At 40.7% G+C, this 19,596-nt stretch overlaps 1 protein-coding gene and 2 non-coding genes across 3 annotated transcripts in view; 2 read left to right on the forward strand and 1 right to left on the reverse strand.

The window, feature by feature from the left end:
* Positions 1-18,383, reverse strand: part of sema3h (sema domain, immunoglobulin domain (Ig), short basic domain, secreted, (semaphorin) 3H) — a 54,531-nt gene extending 36,148 nt beyond the window's left edge. The window contains exon 1 of the mRNA XM_073470213.1: positions 18,284-18,383. Coding sequence (XP_073326314.1) covers positions 18,284-18,383 — 100 coding nt within the window. The remainder of the gene's footprint in view (positions 1-18,283) is intronic.
* Positions 12,918-12,990, forward strand: trnar-ccu (transfer RNA arginine (anticodon CCU)). The gene has a single exon. It is a non-coding gene; the product is annotated as a tRNA-Arg (tRNA).
* Positions 13,898-13,970, forward strand: trnar-ccu (transfer RNA arginine (anticodon CCU)). Its single transcript has one exon. It is a non-coding gene; the product is annotated as a tRNA-Arg (tRNA).
* Positions 18,384-19,596: the final 1,213 nt, after the last annotated feature.

Raw genomic sequence — 19,596 nt, forward strand, 5'->3', positions numbered from 1 at the left:
GAAGACATGACTCAGTGGAAATAGAGATAATCTGAAACAGAGAGACAGTCACAGTAGGAGAGGAAAGTTCTGCACACCAAAGGCAGATAATAGAAACTTATAGTTTAGCTCAGTGGGAAGTCTCAATTATTAGCCACTGGGCACTTTTGTTAATATTCAGCAAACGCTCGGAGAGATAAAACTGTTTTGCTTCACACTGATTTTGGCTTCGTTACTCCCAGTGGGTGCACCAGCTGCACAATGAGTTCATCAGAATCGTGACTTATTTGTTTGTTTTGTTCAAGGTCTTTATTTTCATTTACTTGGCCTCAGGTTGAAACTGTTCACTGAGTAGAATTTTCTTCCAAACGATTTCTGTGCAGCAGAATTGTATCAAATATGCGAAAAACTGCACAGTTTACAGATAGGTAAAATCTTTACATTTGTATTCGTCAAATAATTATATTTAGATGTGGCTGATCACTTGTGTTTGCTTGTCCACATAAAATACACAGAAAGGCTGTGTCTAGTACGATAACCAATATGATCTGATCACCTTTTTATTTTCTAATATAGTGTAGCTGGCTGCACTGACATTTTCAGTAAATACGCAGAATGCATTAGCCAGAGTAAAATTACCTTAAGTTAAACTGGCAATAGACAACTTTTTTGCTTTAACTTATCATTCTGAAGTAAATGTTGATTGAACAGTGTAATGGCTGTAGTAAAATGACACCATCCGTGTATAGATCTATTCCCTATAGACCTCTTTGGCCTGTCTACCAGGACGGATGTTTCCCGCAAAAATGAAGGTAGCATTACAGCACAAAGGAAAGGCATCTGCCATTGCGCAAACAAAACAGGAAGAGGCATTGTTTTCCCTGGTCGTTATCCCCAGGTTACGGTGGAACAACTGGAATAAGTGTGGAAACTCTACACTGCCAAAGCAAAAGAAATCTGCTGATGGAGGAGGCAAAGAAGACAAAGAGGGAGAGTGATAGACACCGAGGTAAAACAAGAGTGATCAGGCAAAACCTGCCTACTTATTAATTCAAATGGCTGTTTTCCTCTGCCTTTCCATAGCTCTGAGGTCAGAGTTTCTCAGTCAAATTGGGATTCTTATGGTTGTTTTTGCTTTGGGCAGTAGCCAAGATGCTAGCGATAGCCATGTTGCTAACCCTGTGTTTGCGACAGCAGCACCAAAAGTAATATCACAGGGAAACGCTCAGAGAGAGGAAAGTTTACAAGTTGTCTATTTCTGCTTTAACTAAATTTAAAGAAAATTTGAGATATTGACTTTGTATGTTTATGAGCAGATATACTGGTTGGTTAGACAAGCCTAAAATGTGTCCTGATGTTGGAAAGACACAGACATGATGCAATGCAACCACTGTCATTGTTATTAATGACGTCTGTGCTTTGTCTGCTATGAGTTATCCTTCATGTTGAAGGTCTGTGGTGCTGTCAAGTGGGGTTTTTCCCTGTTTTCCATTGGCTTGACCAGTTAATGTGGGATTAATTATTTTGTGAGTGGATGAAAAAAATCCGGAAAGCTCCAAGTTCAAGAGTTGTGATGCGCAATGACATTTTTACAGACGTTGCCATCTTTTTTTCACTCATCTTTGAGTGTCTAAACTTTACTTGCTTCTAAGAAATTATGTTGAACACAAATTAATTTATTCCAATATTGAAAACATAACAATTTTTGTTCTTGTTTCATAGGTTAAACTCTTTGAATTCCAAGCATTTTCTGCGCTTAACTTTCATTGAAATCATAACCTCACCACTTCCATCTGAAAGCAAGACATTTCCTCCACCCTCTTCACGGGGAATCTAACCCTGGAGGAATTCATGCCTTGCTCTGCCTACTCAAGCATCCAGCACTTCATCTGAATTACAGTGTGTGTGTGTATGTGTGTGTGTGTGTGTATGTGCCTCAAGAACAGCATGACCTCGCTTAATTGAATATAAAGGGGAAAGCTCAGCTTAACTGAATGTGAAACCGCCTCTGCAGTGGAAACATGAGCGACATTCAGCGTCTGTTACCGTCACGAGATCCTATTGGGTCAGACGGGCTGAAGTCCAGCTCATATCCTCACTTTGGAGAGCATTAAATCAGCATTATGACAAAGAGGATGACACTATCTGCCAGAGGGAACTGAAAGTGGCTTTGGAAACACACACACACACACACACACACACACACACACACACACATGTACATTCGCAAAGATAGAAAGACAGTGCAATTGGTGAGTCAGCAGCACATGTTCAAAACTGAAAACAATTTAGATTTAGCATCCACACACACACACACACACACACACACACACACACCAAATCTCTCTGTTTGGTTACATCTGTGTCGTATTTTCTTTATCCTGCACACACCATCACACAGAAATTTTGGAACATTTTGGCCCAGTCAAATGTCTCCCATCTTGACCTCACAACGATGAATGGCTCTTATTCACTATGAACAAAAAAAAAAGAAAACACACATTCTTTTCTCCACCATGCACGCGCACCATACACACAAAAATACACACACACACACCCCTGACTCAGTTGTGAAACACCAGCTGCACCCACCCCACCCTTACTCTTGGGACAGTTGCCTTGGCAACAGCAACCATGCCGACATAATTTGTGAGGGGAGGGTGTGTGGTGTGTTGAGGGGTGTCTCTTGGCCTCACCCCCCACCCCCCATGTCTCGTACACACACACACACACACACACACACTGATGAACGATTTGGCCCACACCTCTCATCAACACTTTGGCTGGAACACAGAGGGCAGTTTGGTATAATGGAGTGTTTTTCCAAGACATCAAAGCAATTTAGTTAATGGGAGGGCACACACACACACACACACACACACACACACACACACACTTTCATGCACACCATCAACCACATGCATTTACAGATATTTCAGGACAGAAAAAGTGTCATCTGTGCCCCGCAGCCTGGCTGTCTGTCACTACCAACATTCAACAGGATATTAACACACACACACACACACACCCGCCAAGACTAAATTAAAGCTTCGACCATTACTACCCACATACGGTCAGGAGAGGTCAACCAACTCACCCCGCAGTCGACAAAAACTTCTGAATGAATGCTTTGAGAGGTCGTAAGTGACAGTGTTGATGAAAACTTTTAGCATTCGTCTGCGGCAGTTTGTGATGATTTTATCGACCCAGAGGCAATCTGTTCTCCAACTCTGCAGCCTTCTCACACACTCTGAATTAAAATTGATTTTTTTAAAATGACTATCGGCTCCCAAATGTCTTCAAATTGCATTGAAAGTTGGAAGACCAATCTGATACCAAAATAGCAAGTTGCGATGTGGCATAGGGAGGACAAAAGCAAAGAATATCAGAAAAATATCAGAAGCCACTTTATATTGTGTTGGTTTAAAACTAAAGAGCGACTGTAATTACATTCTATGAAGAGGCTGGGTATTACTTCTCTGTGCAATATTTCTTCACAGCGGTTCTTCAGATTCCATCCTCTAATTTTCTTATACCTTGTAATTTTCTTGGTATATAGTTTGACACGGACCATATAGTAACTTGTACAGTCTTCACAGACTTTCATGTTCATGCCAGTATCCATGATCCAGAGATGTCACTTGAAAACTTCAATTTCAAATTTCTGATGAAAGCTCTTTGTGAGTTTTCATGGCAAAATATTGAGCTTTCATTTTTAAACTATTTCTTCTTCTTTTAACCATTGTTGTCGCTGACTCTCTGTGACAGTCATATGAATATGAATTAGCATTGGTGCTAAATTGAAGCTCTGCACAGGAAGCAATTTTTGCAAGTTTGTTGCTTTAATTTAGCATGGTACTTTATGGTATTTAGCAGGTACAAGTTCTGATCTTCTGTTCAGGGTGCCAATATTGTGCTTAGTCATTCAATAGAACTTAAATCACAAAAGCCAACACCAATTAACTGATCATATTCAGTCATATGATCCATAGAAGAAAAATCAGCAGCAAAATCTTCTCATTCTGCACTTATATGCAAACTTGCATGCACACACACACACGCGCCTGCTGAGTGCAGCCATTCTTATCAGCATCAAGCTGACAGCGGGGTCAACGAGGGTCGAGACCTTTGATCTGAGCCAATTGGCCTCTGACTCCTGTCACTGGGAATCAAAGACGGGAAAGGTTAAGACGTAAAAGAACAAAAAACGCTAAGACATAATCCTACTGGTGCCGGCACGCACACACGCAGACACATACACTGATAATGTCTGTATGTGAATGGTTCCTTTATATTAGTGCAAGTGTCTGCCTGTCCATATTTGCCTCAGTGAGTGTCGTTGTTTGTTTATTTACTGTCTGTGCAGTCATATGTGTGTATGTGTATGTGTATGTGTATGTGTGTATGTGTGTGTGTGTGTTAGTGGTAGGTATTTTTATCCATGGTGAACATTAGATTAAAGGGCTGCCGGTCATGGGAGCTGTGATGGACCTCGATGTGATTAGAGCAAATGTGTGGCGTGTGATACAGCTAAGAACATTCCTGCATTGCACCACTCTCTCTCACACACATGCACACAAACATATACACATGCACAAAAAAACACCTGCACACAAGTAAAAAGACAGCAAAATGGATGCCATTTATAAATAGACAAACAAATATTGTTTAGACTGAGATTTTGTTGTTGTTGTTTTGGTAAACCAGTTAGTGTGTGTCTTTTAATCACAAGACGGTTCCTACAAAATGTAATCTAGAGTCGTACAGCAAAATAAAAACAACTTTACAACATTTTATATTACAGCTGCTGTATGCAACTTTCTTTACATTGACACTTTTTAATCAGATGTAAAAAAGATACAGCATCCTAGTCATTATCTCAGATTAGGCCGATACGAGGCAAACCAGGACTGATTTGAAATTAATGATCAGCTCTGTGTATTATCTTGTTAACTACATGGTGTGCAGCACAGACATGAATCAAACCAGACAAAATGGTGACGTTCAAAGTAACTAATCATGAGTTAATGTAATTTACATGCCAAGGTTCATTGCTTCACTGTAGGGATCAATTCAGTCACAATGCAGTGAACCTCAGACAGCAGCGACTTGTTGTCTCGGCTGCCCAACAGTCCTCTGAAGTGGTTCAGATGGTAAAGTCACTGACAGAAATGTTTTCTAATTAAAAGTAAAGGTAACTAATGGCCTGAAACTGAGCTACTATCAGTTGTTTCTACTTGGCCTCCTCATATCTGCTTAAATTGTTTCTCAAGTCGCTTCAAACATACAGTAGTTGTGGTCAACAGTCTAATATCAGTGTTGAACCTATATTATATCACAAGTAACCATAGCAACAGTACTAAAGAGGTTGAGTCTGAGATTGTTATGTAGAGCCACAAATATCAAATACTCAAGGAACATACGTGCACTCTTTTGTACAATGAGGTCTGTACTACTTCCATAAGTTATGGCCCATAACTAGTCGGTAAAGACTTCTTTGTGTCCCTGTCCGAGTTCCACCTCTAAGTCTTTTTTTCAGTGATGTCTGCGATGTCTTCTTGCAGGCATGACTAGCTTGAACTCAGCTGTGACCGTCAAGGTGAGGCTGGCAGCTAAGGTGCAGGGACATCAGAGCAACAGACACAATAGAGGTAAGAAGTGAGACAGAACAACTTGCCATTCAGTACCCATTAAGCATACGGTGAACATCAGCACTGCTTCCATGCCAGCTTCACAAGAACACATCCAAGCTGAGATGACAACGAGACCTGCAAACAGCTGGACGCGTACAATGTTTGCTAAATTGTCTAGCATTAAGAAAATGCTGAATTATTCTACTGTGTTTTTTAACAAGTTTTATGGAAGAAATTTTCTTATCTGAGCGCAGGACTTGCAACACATATCAAGTAAAACATAAGAATAGTTCTGTAAGCCTTGCAGGAGTTTGCACTGGCACAGTGAAATATCAGTGACATACAAGATACAAATGAGAGAAAAGATGATGAAAGAATCAAGACTGTCTTTCAATCGTTATCTCACTCATGGGAGTCCAACTTTGTTATTTTCCTGGTGTTTTACAGTGAGTTATTCTTGTTTCCACATACCACTTCTGCTGCACGCACGCACACGCATGCACACACACACACACACACACACTCACACACACAAGCTACACTTATCATTAATCTATCCAATTATTCTCTCCCAGCCTACAGCATCGTCCATGTGAATGTGTTTGTAAGCTTCGATTGTGTGTAGTTTGTTTTGGTGCCTGTTAGTGTGTCTGTGTCTTTGTCCGTCTGTTCGTCTACTCGCCGAGCCCCGGGGAACATTAGCTGTCTGGTGCAACGTTTCCCAGGGGGAGGACTTTGTTGGCTGCGCCACCAGGGGGGGATGATGGTGGCGGGGGCGAGGAAACCGGGGCACATTTCCTGTGGAAATGGGGTTATCACTTCACCAATTACTGTTGCAATTACAGCAGGAGGCCTGCAGAAGCCTGGGAACAAAGCCTATAGGCACACAGATGGCACTCATGTAAAGACATGCACAAAATCATTTCTAACACACATTACCATGCATACAGAAGTAAAATCTTACTGTCATTCTCTCTTATGCCAAGACCACAACACACAACATTTATATCTTTCTAAATGTGTGTATCTGACTCCATAAGATCAGTTAGTACCTTACAGGTGCTATTTGTAAGAAACAAAGATTTTTGAGTCTCATTCCCAACTCAAAAAACTTGACGCTTTGGGATTGTAGGGCAGGTCAGCCACAGTCCCAAAGCATCAGTTTTTTGACGAGGCGGGAATGAGACTCAAAAACAAATTTTAAAAACATTAAACTGTCTGTCTTGTAATACTTGTAATACCCAAAGCTCATTTTTGTTTAGATCGGACCATCATTGGGCTGATATCTGTAGTCTAATGGCATTACTCATTTTCAATCATTTCATCATTTGAAATCCAATTAGAAGCTTTTTTAAAGGATGAACGATATTGGATATGCTGATATTTTCCAACAAATTTTCCCAACTAAAAGGGATTAAGTGGTATTGGTACATCTCTACTATTATCTCGATGGCCAACTGGCAGATGCTTTCCAAAATTAATTAATTAATTCACTCCGTACAAAAAACTACTTAGCCAACGGCATCATCTTACCAGCCTGTTGTATCGGCAGAAATTCTCATTTTGTGTCAATGCTGACATTCCAATTTAAAGCCCTTATCAGCTGATACCAATGACATGCCAATATTATCGTTCATCCCCATTTTCTTTTAAATAATATGAATTGTCTTGCGACCTGCCAAATTTATCTTAGGGGGTTCTGACCCCATTGGTGCCTCACATAAACACATAAACACACAAACTAATCTCTACTCATTGCTTCGTACTGTTTCATATGGACTCAAATCTTCTCACACGTTCAAACATATGCTCACACACACACACACTCTGCATACCACAGTAAAATTATAGCCAAACACACTACGAACTACATCTGGACTGTGTCACCGGCAGACCAGACCCACGTGGACAGCTTGACCTTTGACCTGAGAGCGTATGATTATTCATCATCATCAGACTGTCCGACCAGGGTCGCCATGCTGCTGCATACACACGTTAGAGTCCATTTGCTGTTTACTTTTTCATCTAATTTATTTTTTCATCTTTATTTATCTAAGAAGGTTCACTGAGAGCAGTCACTGTTTTCTCTGCCACACATTCACACAGTTGCATACAGTGTCACGTGGGAGCCGCCCAGCGGAGAGAATAATGTTGGTGGTTAAATGCTTTGCCCACAGCCACACACACAGATGTTCTTGAGGAGCTGCAGTTAGTTCTTTTTTTCTAATCGCAACCTTTCAAATTGATTTTAGAATTTGAACACACAATATTTTTTTAATCATCCTAATGAAAAAGACAAAGAGAAAACTGAAGGTGACTGCATTCAGTGCTGAAAATCCTGACTTTCAAGATTTAAATTTAGCAAAGTCAGTACCACATCTGTCTGGCATACTGAGGTTTATGACTCTGAGGTTGACTTTTGCCAAGTGGAAACAATCAACCGTCAGTGGCCTGGACTGGTGACAGATACTCAAGAAAACCACTTGCCTCACAGACTAGTGCATAATTTAACTACATAAGAGTTAAACCAACACTTTGCTCGAGATTCTGTATCTCCACACCTATCAGAGAGAAAAATCACTGCAGTCTTTAAATGGTCTGAGGCTTCTATTTCTTGGCTCAACCTCAAAGCGTTTTAGACATACGGTATGCTCCATGGATATTCGCCTTGGCAAATGGGTAATAACGATATCTCTACATCTTAAAAATGGGCGGACAACATGGCAGTATCTGTCCTGTGAAGGTAATGGATGATGTCTACTGCAGTGAGTTCAGATTTATATTAACAATCAGCTTTGAGGGTTAAATTCATGACGAATGCCTACTTTAAAGCCCAGCCAGATGATAAAAACTACTATCTGTCGCTGTACATCCTCTCTATTTTCTGATAAGTCCAGCTCTATTTAAACAGGAAAAGGAAGTCTGACTTCCAACCTTTTGTGGCACTTGTCTGATCTTTCCACCACTGACAAAACAGGGACAATCAAATTCTTGTGGTTTCTTCTTGTTTCCACAGCCATGGGAACATCAGATCACAAACACCAAGGTTAAAGAGCAGATGTTTTATACACATGTGTACACGTAACCATGTCTGGAGGCTACAAGCTGCCATTTTCCATTGATCAAATTCATTTTCTTCACAATAACTGTCGAAAAAAGAGACAGCTTTGAGTATCTACTACATCTCTACATGGCCTCATATCCTGCACCCCCAGCCTGCTCCAAGCTACAGCTAATGAGGTAAACAATTGGTAAAGGTGGTCTTAGCGCTGCTGATCCCGTCTACTTCTGGCCTCCAGCTTTCCAACAAGTCAAGTGCGTCTTTGTGGATTAAATTCCTTCATGCAGCTAAAGTGAAAGGAATGCAGTGAGAAATATATGTCTACACGAAGCTGAAAAGAGAAACAACCCAGGATGTTCAGCTCAGACTTACTGAAACTTTTTATCTTCTCTGTTTTGGCATTTCTCTCAAGCTTTTGTTAAGTTTGACTTAAATCCCCTGACCACCAGTGCACCTGAGTAATTGGAGAGAAAACTTTTCTTATGTCTCTTGAATGTTATATAGCAAAGAAGTGCTGACACATAGTAAGAGCCAGGGAGGAAAGGTGAGAAACTCAGCTCTAGATTATTGACAGCAGAGCAGACTAGAGCAAATTAATACTTAAGGGAAATGGAAGAAATATGAAGCTTGGGGTTTTCTGCTTGATTACAGGCTTCAGGCTAAAGATAGCCTCTAATATTCACACCAGAAACCTCTCGAGGGTAAATTTACAACATGTCCACTGTTGTCAGGGGCTGTTGTTGCCAAAACAAGGGTGTAATTAGACTCTATTCACTGTCTATGTCCAGAGAGATGAGAAAACTCTCAAGCACAGAGCCCCTTAATCAGTGGTTTTTCATGTCTTAGGAAGGACCTAAAGTTCGGTTGCAAGACAATTTAATCAAGTACTCTGGAAAAGTGTCTTTAAGCAGCAGAAGAGGCTAAAGTCTTCTGAAGAACCTGAGTGACAGCTATACTTTATATTTAATCAAAATAGTAAGTTAACAACTTACAAAATAAGGTCCAAAGAAAATGGATGCATAACTTGAGCTATTTCTGAAGTAGGGACTGAGCAATCTGCTGCCGTTTGACTTCAATAGTGACAAGCAATGGTAGCGCCACCATTGGGGACCGCTTCCATTAAAATTAATAATAGAGAATAGCCTGATTCTGTGCTAGATATCCGTCCCAGTGAAATCCACATCTCAGCAACATCCCAGCCCTGAGCCTGGAAAGCACTGGCCTAGATAGAAACAGATCTGAAAGAATAAATGAATAATGAAATATCTCTTGGTTTTTAATATCACTTTAAAGGCTTTTGTGCTTTATTAGTACACAGAGAGAAGATAAAGGTAAGGCTGGGGAAAGAGGGGGAAAGAGGAGGAAGATGTACAACATCCACCACGAACCAGGTTAACTTAACTTGAAACCTCAACACTGCAGAGAAATGCATAAACAATGGATCAGAGAAAACTGGGGCTTAATATAGACATCCTGGTACATATAGTCGGTCATCTGTTGAGATTTTAGTTTCATCTAAGTGCAGGTTTCCTAGACAGGAAGAAAATAACAAGCTCTTTGATTCAGTCCATCCTGAATACTGTATGATTACAAGTGCCAAAGTACAGTGTTCATGAGACACTTGAAAAATTCAAATTCATACTTTCCGCCCAGAAGAATGAAAGGAATGGCCCGTCAAGTCTGAACTACTTTGACTTTTAATCTACAAAATACATAAATTTAAGTTTAGACATGTGTGACACCTGTGTGTGATGTGATAGTTCAGCCCACATATTTGAAATTCTACATTTTCAGGGGAGCAAAAGTAAAACAAAAACACACAGACATGTATTTGTATATCCTGTTTCTCTGAACTGCATCTTTAAAAATACTTTTAGGAATATTCCAAGGTATCCAAGTTTTTAAATCGAAGGCAAGAGTTTTCACTAGCCAACCCAGAGGCTATAACAAGCCAGAACAGTAATAATATCTGAAAATGTACACTGAGCTGAAGAGTGAGTGGGCTAAGAAGACACAAACAAAGTATTTACAAGCAATAAATCATTATGATGGGGTGGATATTTTTGAAGAAGCCTTTGACTTTTTAATTAAAACAGCTGACATGTTGTGCCGCAGTACTATGAGTGAAAAAGTATTTAATTCCCTTTTCAATGAAGGGGATTAAAGTTGTACCCACATTTATTTGTATCTGGCTTAGATAGTGTCCAACTGTGGCAAAATGAGCTGACAGCTGCTGGTTTGTGCGTCTGTTTCTCTCACAGACAACACAGCTACTCAACAACCGTCTATTTTATTGAAAACAGCGGGCTCATCTGGGTTTTGTATGAAAGCAGCTGTTTATGGCTCCTTCAATTTCCTCAACAGTTTTGTCACCAGGGATGTCTGGGCAACATAAAGTCACAACAGAAAATAAATGGAGGTATTAGAATATATATTTAAACTGAAGCTTTTATTCGTGCACACATTTTTGTCTAAGAAATCGAAATTAAATTTTTACAAAACATACACATGTGCAAACATGCATCTGGAAACTGATGAACTAATCTACTGTGCAGTATAACCAAGCAATTTGCATGTTAATAGAATGAAACTGAAAAGGACTCATTTACATTTACATTATAATCTGGGCGTTTGTCCAAAGACACTGAGGGAAACAGCAGGATAAATCTTAATGCCTGGATTACAACCATCACGAGCAATCAGCGGTATAGAGGTCAAAGGTCAAAGCCAGTGCCTCCACTCATACCAAAACACACTCATCTGATTCAATTCAAATATTCTCCAGTGAATGGCTAACATTCAATGCCTATTGCAAACCAATTCAGAATGTGAATGCTTTATGAATAAAACATGACGACTCTCCATGAGGGGAAAAAGATTCACACCGAGTTAATAAACCATCCAAGCCTCCTCTGGGCCACTTATGGACATTTATTCTGTGATTGTGACAATGAGTCTTTATATTCTCATGTGACAGTTATGAGTTTATGAAGTAGCTGCAGATGAAAATGTGACAGCAGTTAAGGGGGTTGTGTGTGTGTTTCTTTTCTTTTTATATGTGCAGGTATAGGATCTTCCCTTAATGATTACATGCTTGCTTGTTTATGTGTGTAAAACCTCTCTTCAAATCTCTTGCGTCTGCATGTTTAATATGGTGTGTCCAATGTGATTAGTTCAATAGGTTTGTACATGTTTCAGGTAATGCTTTGCAGGAAAATGTCCCTTTTGTGTGTGTGCGCATGTGGTAGAGAGATGGTATCACTAACTGCCATCTCATCAAGAAAATCCCACTACCGTTCGCTGAATGGGTGGGATAATGGACTCATTACACTCAAGTGTGTGTCTTTGTGTGTGTGTGTGTGTGTACATATGTGCATTAGTCCACTCCTGCATATGGGCGGCATGAAGTTTGAGTGAATAACTGGGATAATTTAGTCATTAAGAGAGGGATGGAGGGTTTAGGGGGTAATCAGGCATGTATTTAAGTATTTAAAGCTGTTTTTTTTGTTTCAGACACATGAAGCTGTCTGGTCTGTCAGTCTGATTACACTTCACCAATCAGAGCAAATCTCTCACACAGTGAAAGGACCTTTTTTCCTGTCAAAATAACCGCTCTGAATGGCAGGTCTCACTGGCTGTGATCAGTGTAATTTCCACTATAACCCCTGTACCTCCAACACACAAGTTCACAATAGCTAAAAGACCATCAGACACTTTCATACTCTGACACATTAATACAAAAAAGGCTACTGTGAATTCAAGTACAGCTCCGGCCAAAACAAAGACAGTTTAGAAACATCCCCAGAGACCCAGAAGACATTAAAGTGAAAAAAGTGACGTAACTGTGGTGCAAAATAAACTCAGTTAGCGATTACAACTTCTTTATGTTTTGCAGCTTTACAGTCTCTTTCTCCTCCGTCTGTTCCTCTTTATTCCTTTATATTGTGTCCCATTACTGCTACAGTAGCCTCAGGGGCTATTGTTATTTTTGGCAAGTCAATGTGCCTCCCATGCTGTTGCTTTATGTCAGAACTTACTGTATGCGCACATAATGCTTTGTCATGTGAAGCCCTAGAGCTTTACTCTGTCTCCACCTGTCCCCCCCCCTCTCTTTCTGTTTCTCTGTTACTGCCACAGTAGCATCAGTGGCCATTGTCATGTTATTCGAATACACACATTGTGCTTCCCATATTCTTGCTTGTAGTTGGACTCACTGGATTTCTACAGAGTTTGGACTGTGTGAAGCCCCAGTGGCCTAATGGATAAGGCACTGGCCTCCTAAGCCAGGGATTGTGGGTTCGAGTCCCATCTGGGGTGAACAATAGCAGAGTGGCGCAGCGGAAGCGTGCTGGGCCCATAACCCAGAGGTCGATGGATCGAAACCATCCTCTGCTATCTGTGTTTTAGGACTGTATATTCCACTGCTTTGATTGACAGCATCGCAAGTTTAGACACCCTGAAATCCAACTAGGTCTCCAGATCCCCATCCTGCACAATGTCAATTAAGTCTGGCTTTCATTTGGTTACGTGACTTCACAAAGCAGTCGAAGTTTGCAAAAGTGTTGCATTGCGCACGACTCACATGCAACCGAAGTATGCCAAGCTAACGTAACCTGAACAAGAGACTATATGCTGTCGAAATAGGCTGACTTCATCAAATGAGTGCAACAACACAAAACATATAACGTTGCAAGCCAACTAATACTAATTACTAGTCAAACAGCAAGAAGGCCAGTTCAGTGTCTTTGGTGCAACCTTTTATTTCGCAAAGCTCTTGCAAACTTCTAAAAGCCAGTCCTAGATTTACTCTCATCCGGCCTCTTGCTCAGCCCCTCTCTCTTTAGCTCTTCTGAACTTCCTCCATCAACATCTTCTTTGGTCTCTTCACCTCTGTCATGACGTTCCCAGAGGATGCTTAGCCCTGTTCCGATTGCCCACTTGCCCATCGTTTTCAGAAACAGTCTTTTATAGTTCTCCTTTTGCCATGTCTTTCTGGTCACATATTGGCACTATGTCACTCTTGCTGTCTATCGATCTCTGTTCTGCCAGAGCTTTACTGTCTCCACCTGTCTCCCCCTCCTCTTTCTGTTTCTCTGTTACTGCCACAGTAGCATCAGGGGCCATTGTCATGTTATTCAAATTCACAAATTGTGCTTTCCATATTGTTGTTTTGTAGTTGGACTCACTGGATTTCTAAAGAACTGGTCGTGATGACCCATATGAAGCCCCAGTGGCCTAATGGATAAGGCACTGGCCTCCTAAGCCAGGGATTGTGGGTTCGAGTCCCATCTGGGGTGAACAATAGCAGAGTGGCGCAGCGGAAGCGTGCTGGGCCCATAACCCAGAGGTCGATGGATCGAAACCATCCTCTGCTATCTGTCTTTTACTAGTAGCTTTAAAGACAAGCTCAAAGAGATGTGTGATGCATATTTCTTTCCTCATAAAAAACAAAGGCAATTTCTAAACAATTTTAGGTACAGCATTGTTCACGTTTCCTAGCTTGCAGTCTTCTTCATCTCTGACTTAGCTGGGGCATTGCTGCATATCTTGGCGTGTTACTTCCATCTGTTGATCAGTGGAATAGCGTGACACCAGTGGTAGGACTGTGTATCGCATGTGTAAACTCATTCATAGAAAAGCAGATCCATACAGTTATAGAGCCCTAAAACAACACAGGGAACCTTTAAAAGTGAATTTTGAAGAATTCCACCAACAGGCATTCTGGCAGTCTCCAAGAATAAGGTGACATTGGTCGACTGATGTCACTTGAGTCATGTTGTCAGATTTTTGCAGCTGTGAGCTGCTGTTCCATTTCTGTTATGCACTGCAGTTTGGGATATTAGGACAATCAATACAAGTACAAAGTGTATTTAGTCTGGTCACTGGCATATTACTGAGTGAGTATACTATATACAGAGTTTTTAAATTTTTTCCAGAGTAAACGCATTACACACCCTTGACCTCAGTCTGTAACTTAGACTTGGGACACAGCATCAGTCTGATGAGAAACGCCTTGTTTCAGCTGCTGGCAGATGAAACCTTTCAATGTCAAACAAGCCTCATTTTCAGCTTGATGGATTTCAGTGTTTCTTCAGTGTGGTTTTGAACATGTTTCAAAAACACAGTGGTCGGAGCAGTTTTTCAGCCAGTAGAGGAAATTAAAATGTGGAAATCAGCTAAATTATTAGGTTTTCAGTGTGCAGACGTGTAGAGTGTGCACGTTTCTTCCAATATCATGTATTAAAAAAATGGTCAGACTTGTTTACAGAATGTTTGATAGCATTAGAGTGAAACTGCACTATTACAGTTTTGTGTCAGTGTAACAACCTAGTTTATAAAATTGATGTGTTTATATTTAACAGTAATTTCTCTGCAGCTTCACTGTTTTTCCTTTCATCTGTCTTATGTTGTACATTACACTGTATTTTAACAGGTTTATTAAATTACTGATCTCAAACTGCACCTATTCCATTTAATTTGCTAAGTCTTCTGAAGCTGTTCTCATGTCGTCATCTGTTTTTCTCGCTTTACTCTGTCATAATTTTGCTGCTGCAACACTCCAGTTAAATTACTGGGATATATAGGGTTTCTCCTGCAAAGCACACAGTGAAATACCTCACTGACAGTAAACGTCAGACTCTAGTGGTTTTTCAATTAGATGTCAGCTATGTGTTCAACAGATGAAGGAACATCAAAATGTACAGTGTTTCTAAACTGCCAAACAACCTTAAAGTGTCTAAGTGGAGCTGAGATCCTTTTCTAATTACAGCGATTCTATGACAAAAATTACCTCCCTCAGTCTGTGAAAATCCTCTGTAATGACGAGAAGGGAAATGACCACAGCATGGAGCTCCCACAGAGAGTGAGAAAGAGCGCACACACATAAACTCAAACACACGCATAGGCATGATAGTGGACATGTAGCTCATCACAGTCCCTACACACATCATACTTTGCTTTTGTTCTCTCTCCAAAGATTACCATGCTGGCCACTGTAGATATAAAACACATGCAAACCTCTGTGTTCAAAGACATGAATCAAGTCAGCACAGTACACATCAACAAAGACTGAGGTGGGCAGAGATCCTGGAACCCAAACAGCTCTATTTAAGTACACATACACACACATGCTCATATCTTCAAAGGGACTTAAACAAAACTACATGCACACACACACTTTCATTTGCTCCATACACACACATACATACTCAAGGACATACAGGCACGAAGTTCATGTGTGCTCACAAAGACAAGACACACATGCAGCTCCTTTAGCAGCTCTTCACATTTTAACATTCACATTTCATTAGAGCTAAATTCCCACCTGGGAGAATCTGACAAGGTTTCCCTTCTCCCTCTCTCTCTGTACTTTCTAGGTCACGATTGGTCGACTTCAGCCTTATCACATCTACTTCACAGACCCTTTGTGTTTTGGCTTATGTAAGAACGTGTAATCAGTTGGTTTCTTACTCTACTGTGTCTCAAGTAAACATGATTAAAGAGAGATGAGTTTATCTCATCATAACTGAAGGCCTGGATGCCTCAGAAAAGCTTTTAATGCGAGGGTGATTCACGGTAAATGTGGCTGAGAAGGCAAAATATCGAAACCTAAATCCTGTGTTAATTAGAAGATGCACATCTTTGCTTTCTCATTACTTTTGACCGTCACGTTTGTCAAACCCAAACAGCACACAAAGCTAACTGCTTCAGGACATCTCAGAATGCTACAAATGCAGTGTCCGTCAAATCTTCTTTCTATTCTCCAGTGAGGCAAACCCCACCCCACTCCTGCTCCCACAAGGTTACAACAAACGCCAACAACTATTAGGAGCCTGTGCAGCACAGCCTCACCCTTTAAAAGGACCCGTCAACTCCAATTCAACCATACATAAACCTTCTAACAGGAGAGAATGTGCTCCTGTTCAGTACTGGCATGTTGATTCAACAACATGTGTTTAAACAACATGCTGCACAGTGTCAACTAACAAGTGCCACCACAGTATTTTAACATTTTACTTGAAAAGCGTTTCTTTCCCCTTTTTAAGGAGGTTCTATTGTGTCTGTCTGCAGGTTTTTCCTCTGCATGGATTTCACTGTGGTGGACGGATCGGCCTTGGGCCAAGAAATAATTAATTTGGTGCTGATCTGGATCTGGGATTTTTGCCATCAGATAATTATTTCTTTTGTTAGCCATAACTGAATCTAACTCACAGAGACACTTGATTTCAAATCCTGAGGGGGAGTCTGTGCTGTCAAGAAGTCAGTTTATGACAGGGAGAATGTGGGTGTGAAGCTTGATTGCCAAATATTTTCAAAGATGTTGGAGAACGATTTTGACAGGAAATTAATCTAAATGCAATAAAATGGCGTCCTGTCTGCATTCGTGCCGCTCATCATGCCTTGCATTTACTTTGGAAAAAATCAATTGAGGTTGTAATGACTGTAATTGATATTTCAGCCAATGAATTTCTGCCAAAGAAGATTAAAGTAAAGGTCTCATGGGATGATTCCAATTTTCTACAACTGGGGTCTTATCTTCATTGTTGTGTCCATACTTCCTATCAGTTATAGTCACACTGTACATAACATGTTAATTCCTGAGATCTGGGACCACATCTGCACCTCTAAGAAGGCGTTCAACAGCACACAGAACGCAGAAAGTCTGCTGATCAGATGTCCCAGTTTAGATAAACTTATTTATACGAGAAAACAAAGGTGAAAAGTAAAAATCAGTATCTAAACTGTCCTTTGTAAAACATCACACCACATATTGTAAACTAACTTCTCCTGCCTGGTTAAACTTTGATTATACTTTCTGTAATCATGTCCTCACAGTTTTCCAGCCTTCTCAGTTTCACTTACAAATAAATTGATTCAGATAATCTGGCTCAACTTGCTTAAAGCCTGTCTGATTGTGTCACCTGTGTTTCTTGTCCCATGTGACTTTGTTGTAGCGATGTCTTTAGTGAACACAATATTCTCATAACTGAAGGAAATCATGGACAAAACTATGAAAATGAGAACTTAGTCAGACCCAAGCTAGAATTTTCCATTAAGCTGTCTTATAACTTTTACAGCTGCCCTGACTGTAATATGCTTTTACCATTTTTAAATGCTGGATATGTCATTTAGGAACAAAACTCTGTGTTGGATGGACAAAACGAGCACTTTAACTGTGCCGCTTCTGAATAGCCCTCATGGTGAGAGGAGAAAGTGAGGTGGGCAGCAGACTTGACTACTGGAGGCAGATTAATTCAACACAGGTGACTGCAGAGAAGGGGGGCCAGAGGCGGTGTGGGAAAGAAACAAAAAATGCAGATGGAGACAGGTAGAGAGAAAGAAAGGTATAATTTGTGCTCTACATATCGCATGACAGTGTGTGGGCATTACGTGGAGGGGAATAAAAGAAAAGTGAAAAATGAGATGCTGTGTGTTATTCCTGTCACCTGCAAGTGTCTGTGTGTGTGTGTGTGTGTGTGTGTGTGTGTGTGTGTGTGTGTGAGTGTGAACAATGACAGAGCAACAGATGTATTCGACAATGAGAGCAAAGGAAGGCTTGAAACACTAAAAACAAAAGGAGAAAGAAAAGAAAGACAATGTTGTGTCTTACCAGAGTGTGTGAACTGCAGTCTGGGTTGAGATGCTCTCCACGCCCCTGTTAAGGTAGCCCCGAGGTGGGCTAGAAGGACCGCTGTCACCAGCCAACACATCCTCCTCCTCCAGTTCAAATCTGCTCAATTCAGGCGACGAACAAGTGCCAACACAGTTTCTGTCTGAAATCTCAGTGCTGCATTCAGGTTAAGTGCTGAATCTCAACACACACACACATGCACGGTAATAAACAGTCTCAGTCCCAAGTGTTGCACTGTTAAATACCCGATTTGAGTCCGATCTGAGTTCAAGTCACAAAGATGCTGAATCCAGACACTGTTTCAGTCCAAGTGAGTTGGGCTTGAGTTAGTCCAGATCCTGAAAATAATTCACCGCTCCTTGTAAACACTCACACACTTTACCATCTGTGTGTTTATATGTTTATATTTTGAATCTGTGTGTGGGCTTCAGAGATGGAGAGGGAGAACGTATTCCAAGAAAAAACTAAGTCGTCTCTCCACTGCCTCCTCGCAGCTTGACAGCTCTCTTCTGCTCTGTCTCTCGTCCTTGCTCCTCTCTGCATGTGACTGCTCTCTCACTCTCTCTCTCTCTCTCTCCCTCTCTCTCTCTCTCTAGAAGGCGGAGGGAGAAGGATCCCAGATCATTGTGGCCACCCTGCACACACACAAATGCAGGCAAGCACGCCCATTCACTGCTCTGGGAAAACCTAGTTAATGTGGAAATGAAGGAAACAAATCAGCTTTCATCTTTATTCCCATTTTTTAAGTCTCTCACTTCCTCTCTTTCCCTTGCTTTCTCTGTTGAGCTTACTCTTTCCCCTACTTTCTTTCTCTGTAACTCTATATGAGAGGGTTTTTGCACATCATTATAAGGCTTAGGTGGAGCACCCAAGCTGTTCTGGCCACAACCTCAGCAAAATTAATGACAAATCAATGTAGACTGCATCAAAACTAACTACTAACTAACGACTTTTACCAGATCTAGTGATTGTAGTTTGTCACCTGTGGACTTTTTGTGCAAGTTTTTTGTTTAAGCTTTTTGTATGTTGCTTTTTTATCTGCTCTTGTTCCAATTTTGTGTACAAAGATATAATATTCGTCCAAAATGATGTGACATTGCATATTTTAATTTAAAAAGATAACATTTTCTTGGGGAAGGACTCCCAACACCCATGCCAAATATGTGCACCTAAGTCTTCTGTAAAACCTGGGGAAAACACTGAAAACACTTGAAACCTCTGATTATTCCAAAGAGACAATAGTAAAAAGTAAGTAAATAGTAAAAGCCTACATCAGGAAGCAAGGATAATAA

Source organism: Pagrus major, chromosome 7 (assembly GCF_040436345.1).
Source record: "Pagrus major chromosome 7, Pma_NU_1.0".
Lineage (NCBI taxonomy): Eukaryota > Metazoa > Chordata > Actinopteri > Spariformes > Sparidae > Pagrus > Pagrus major.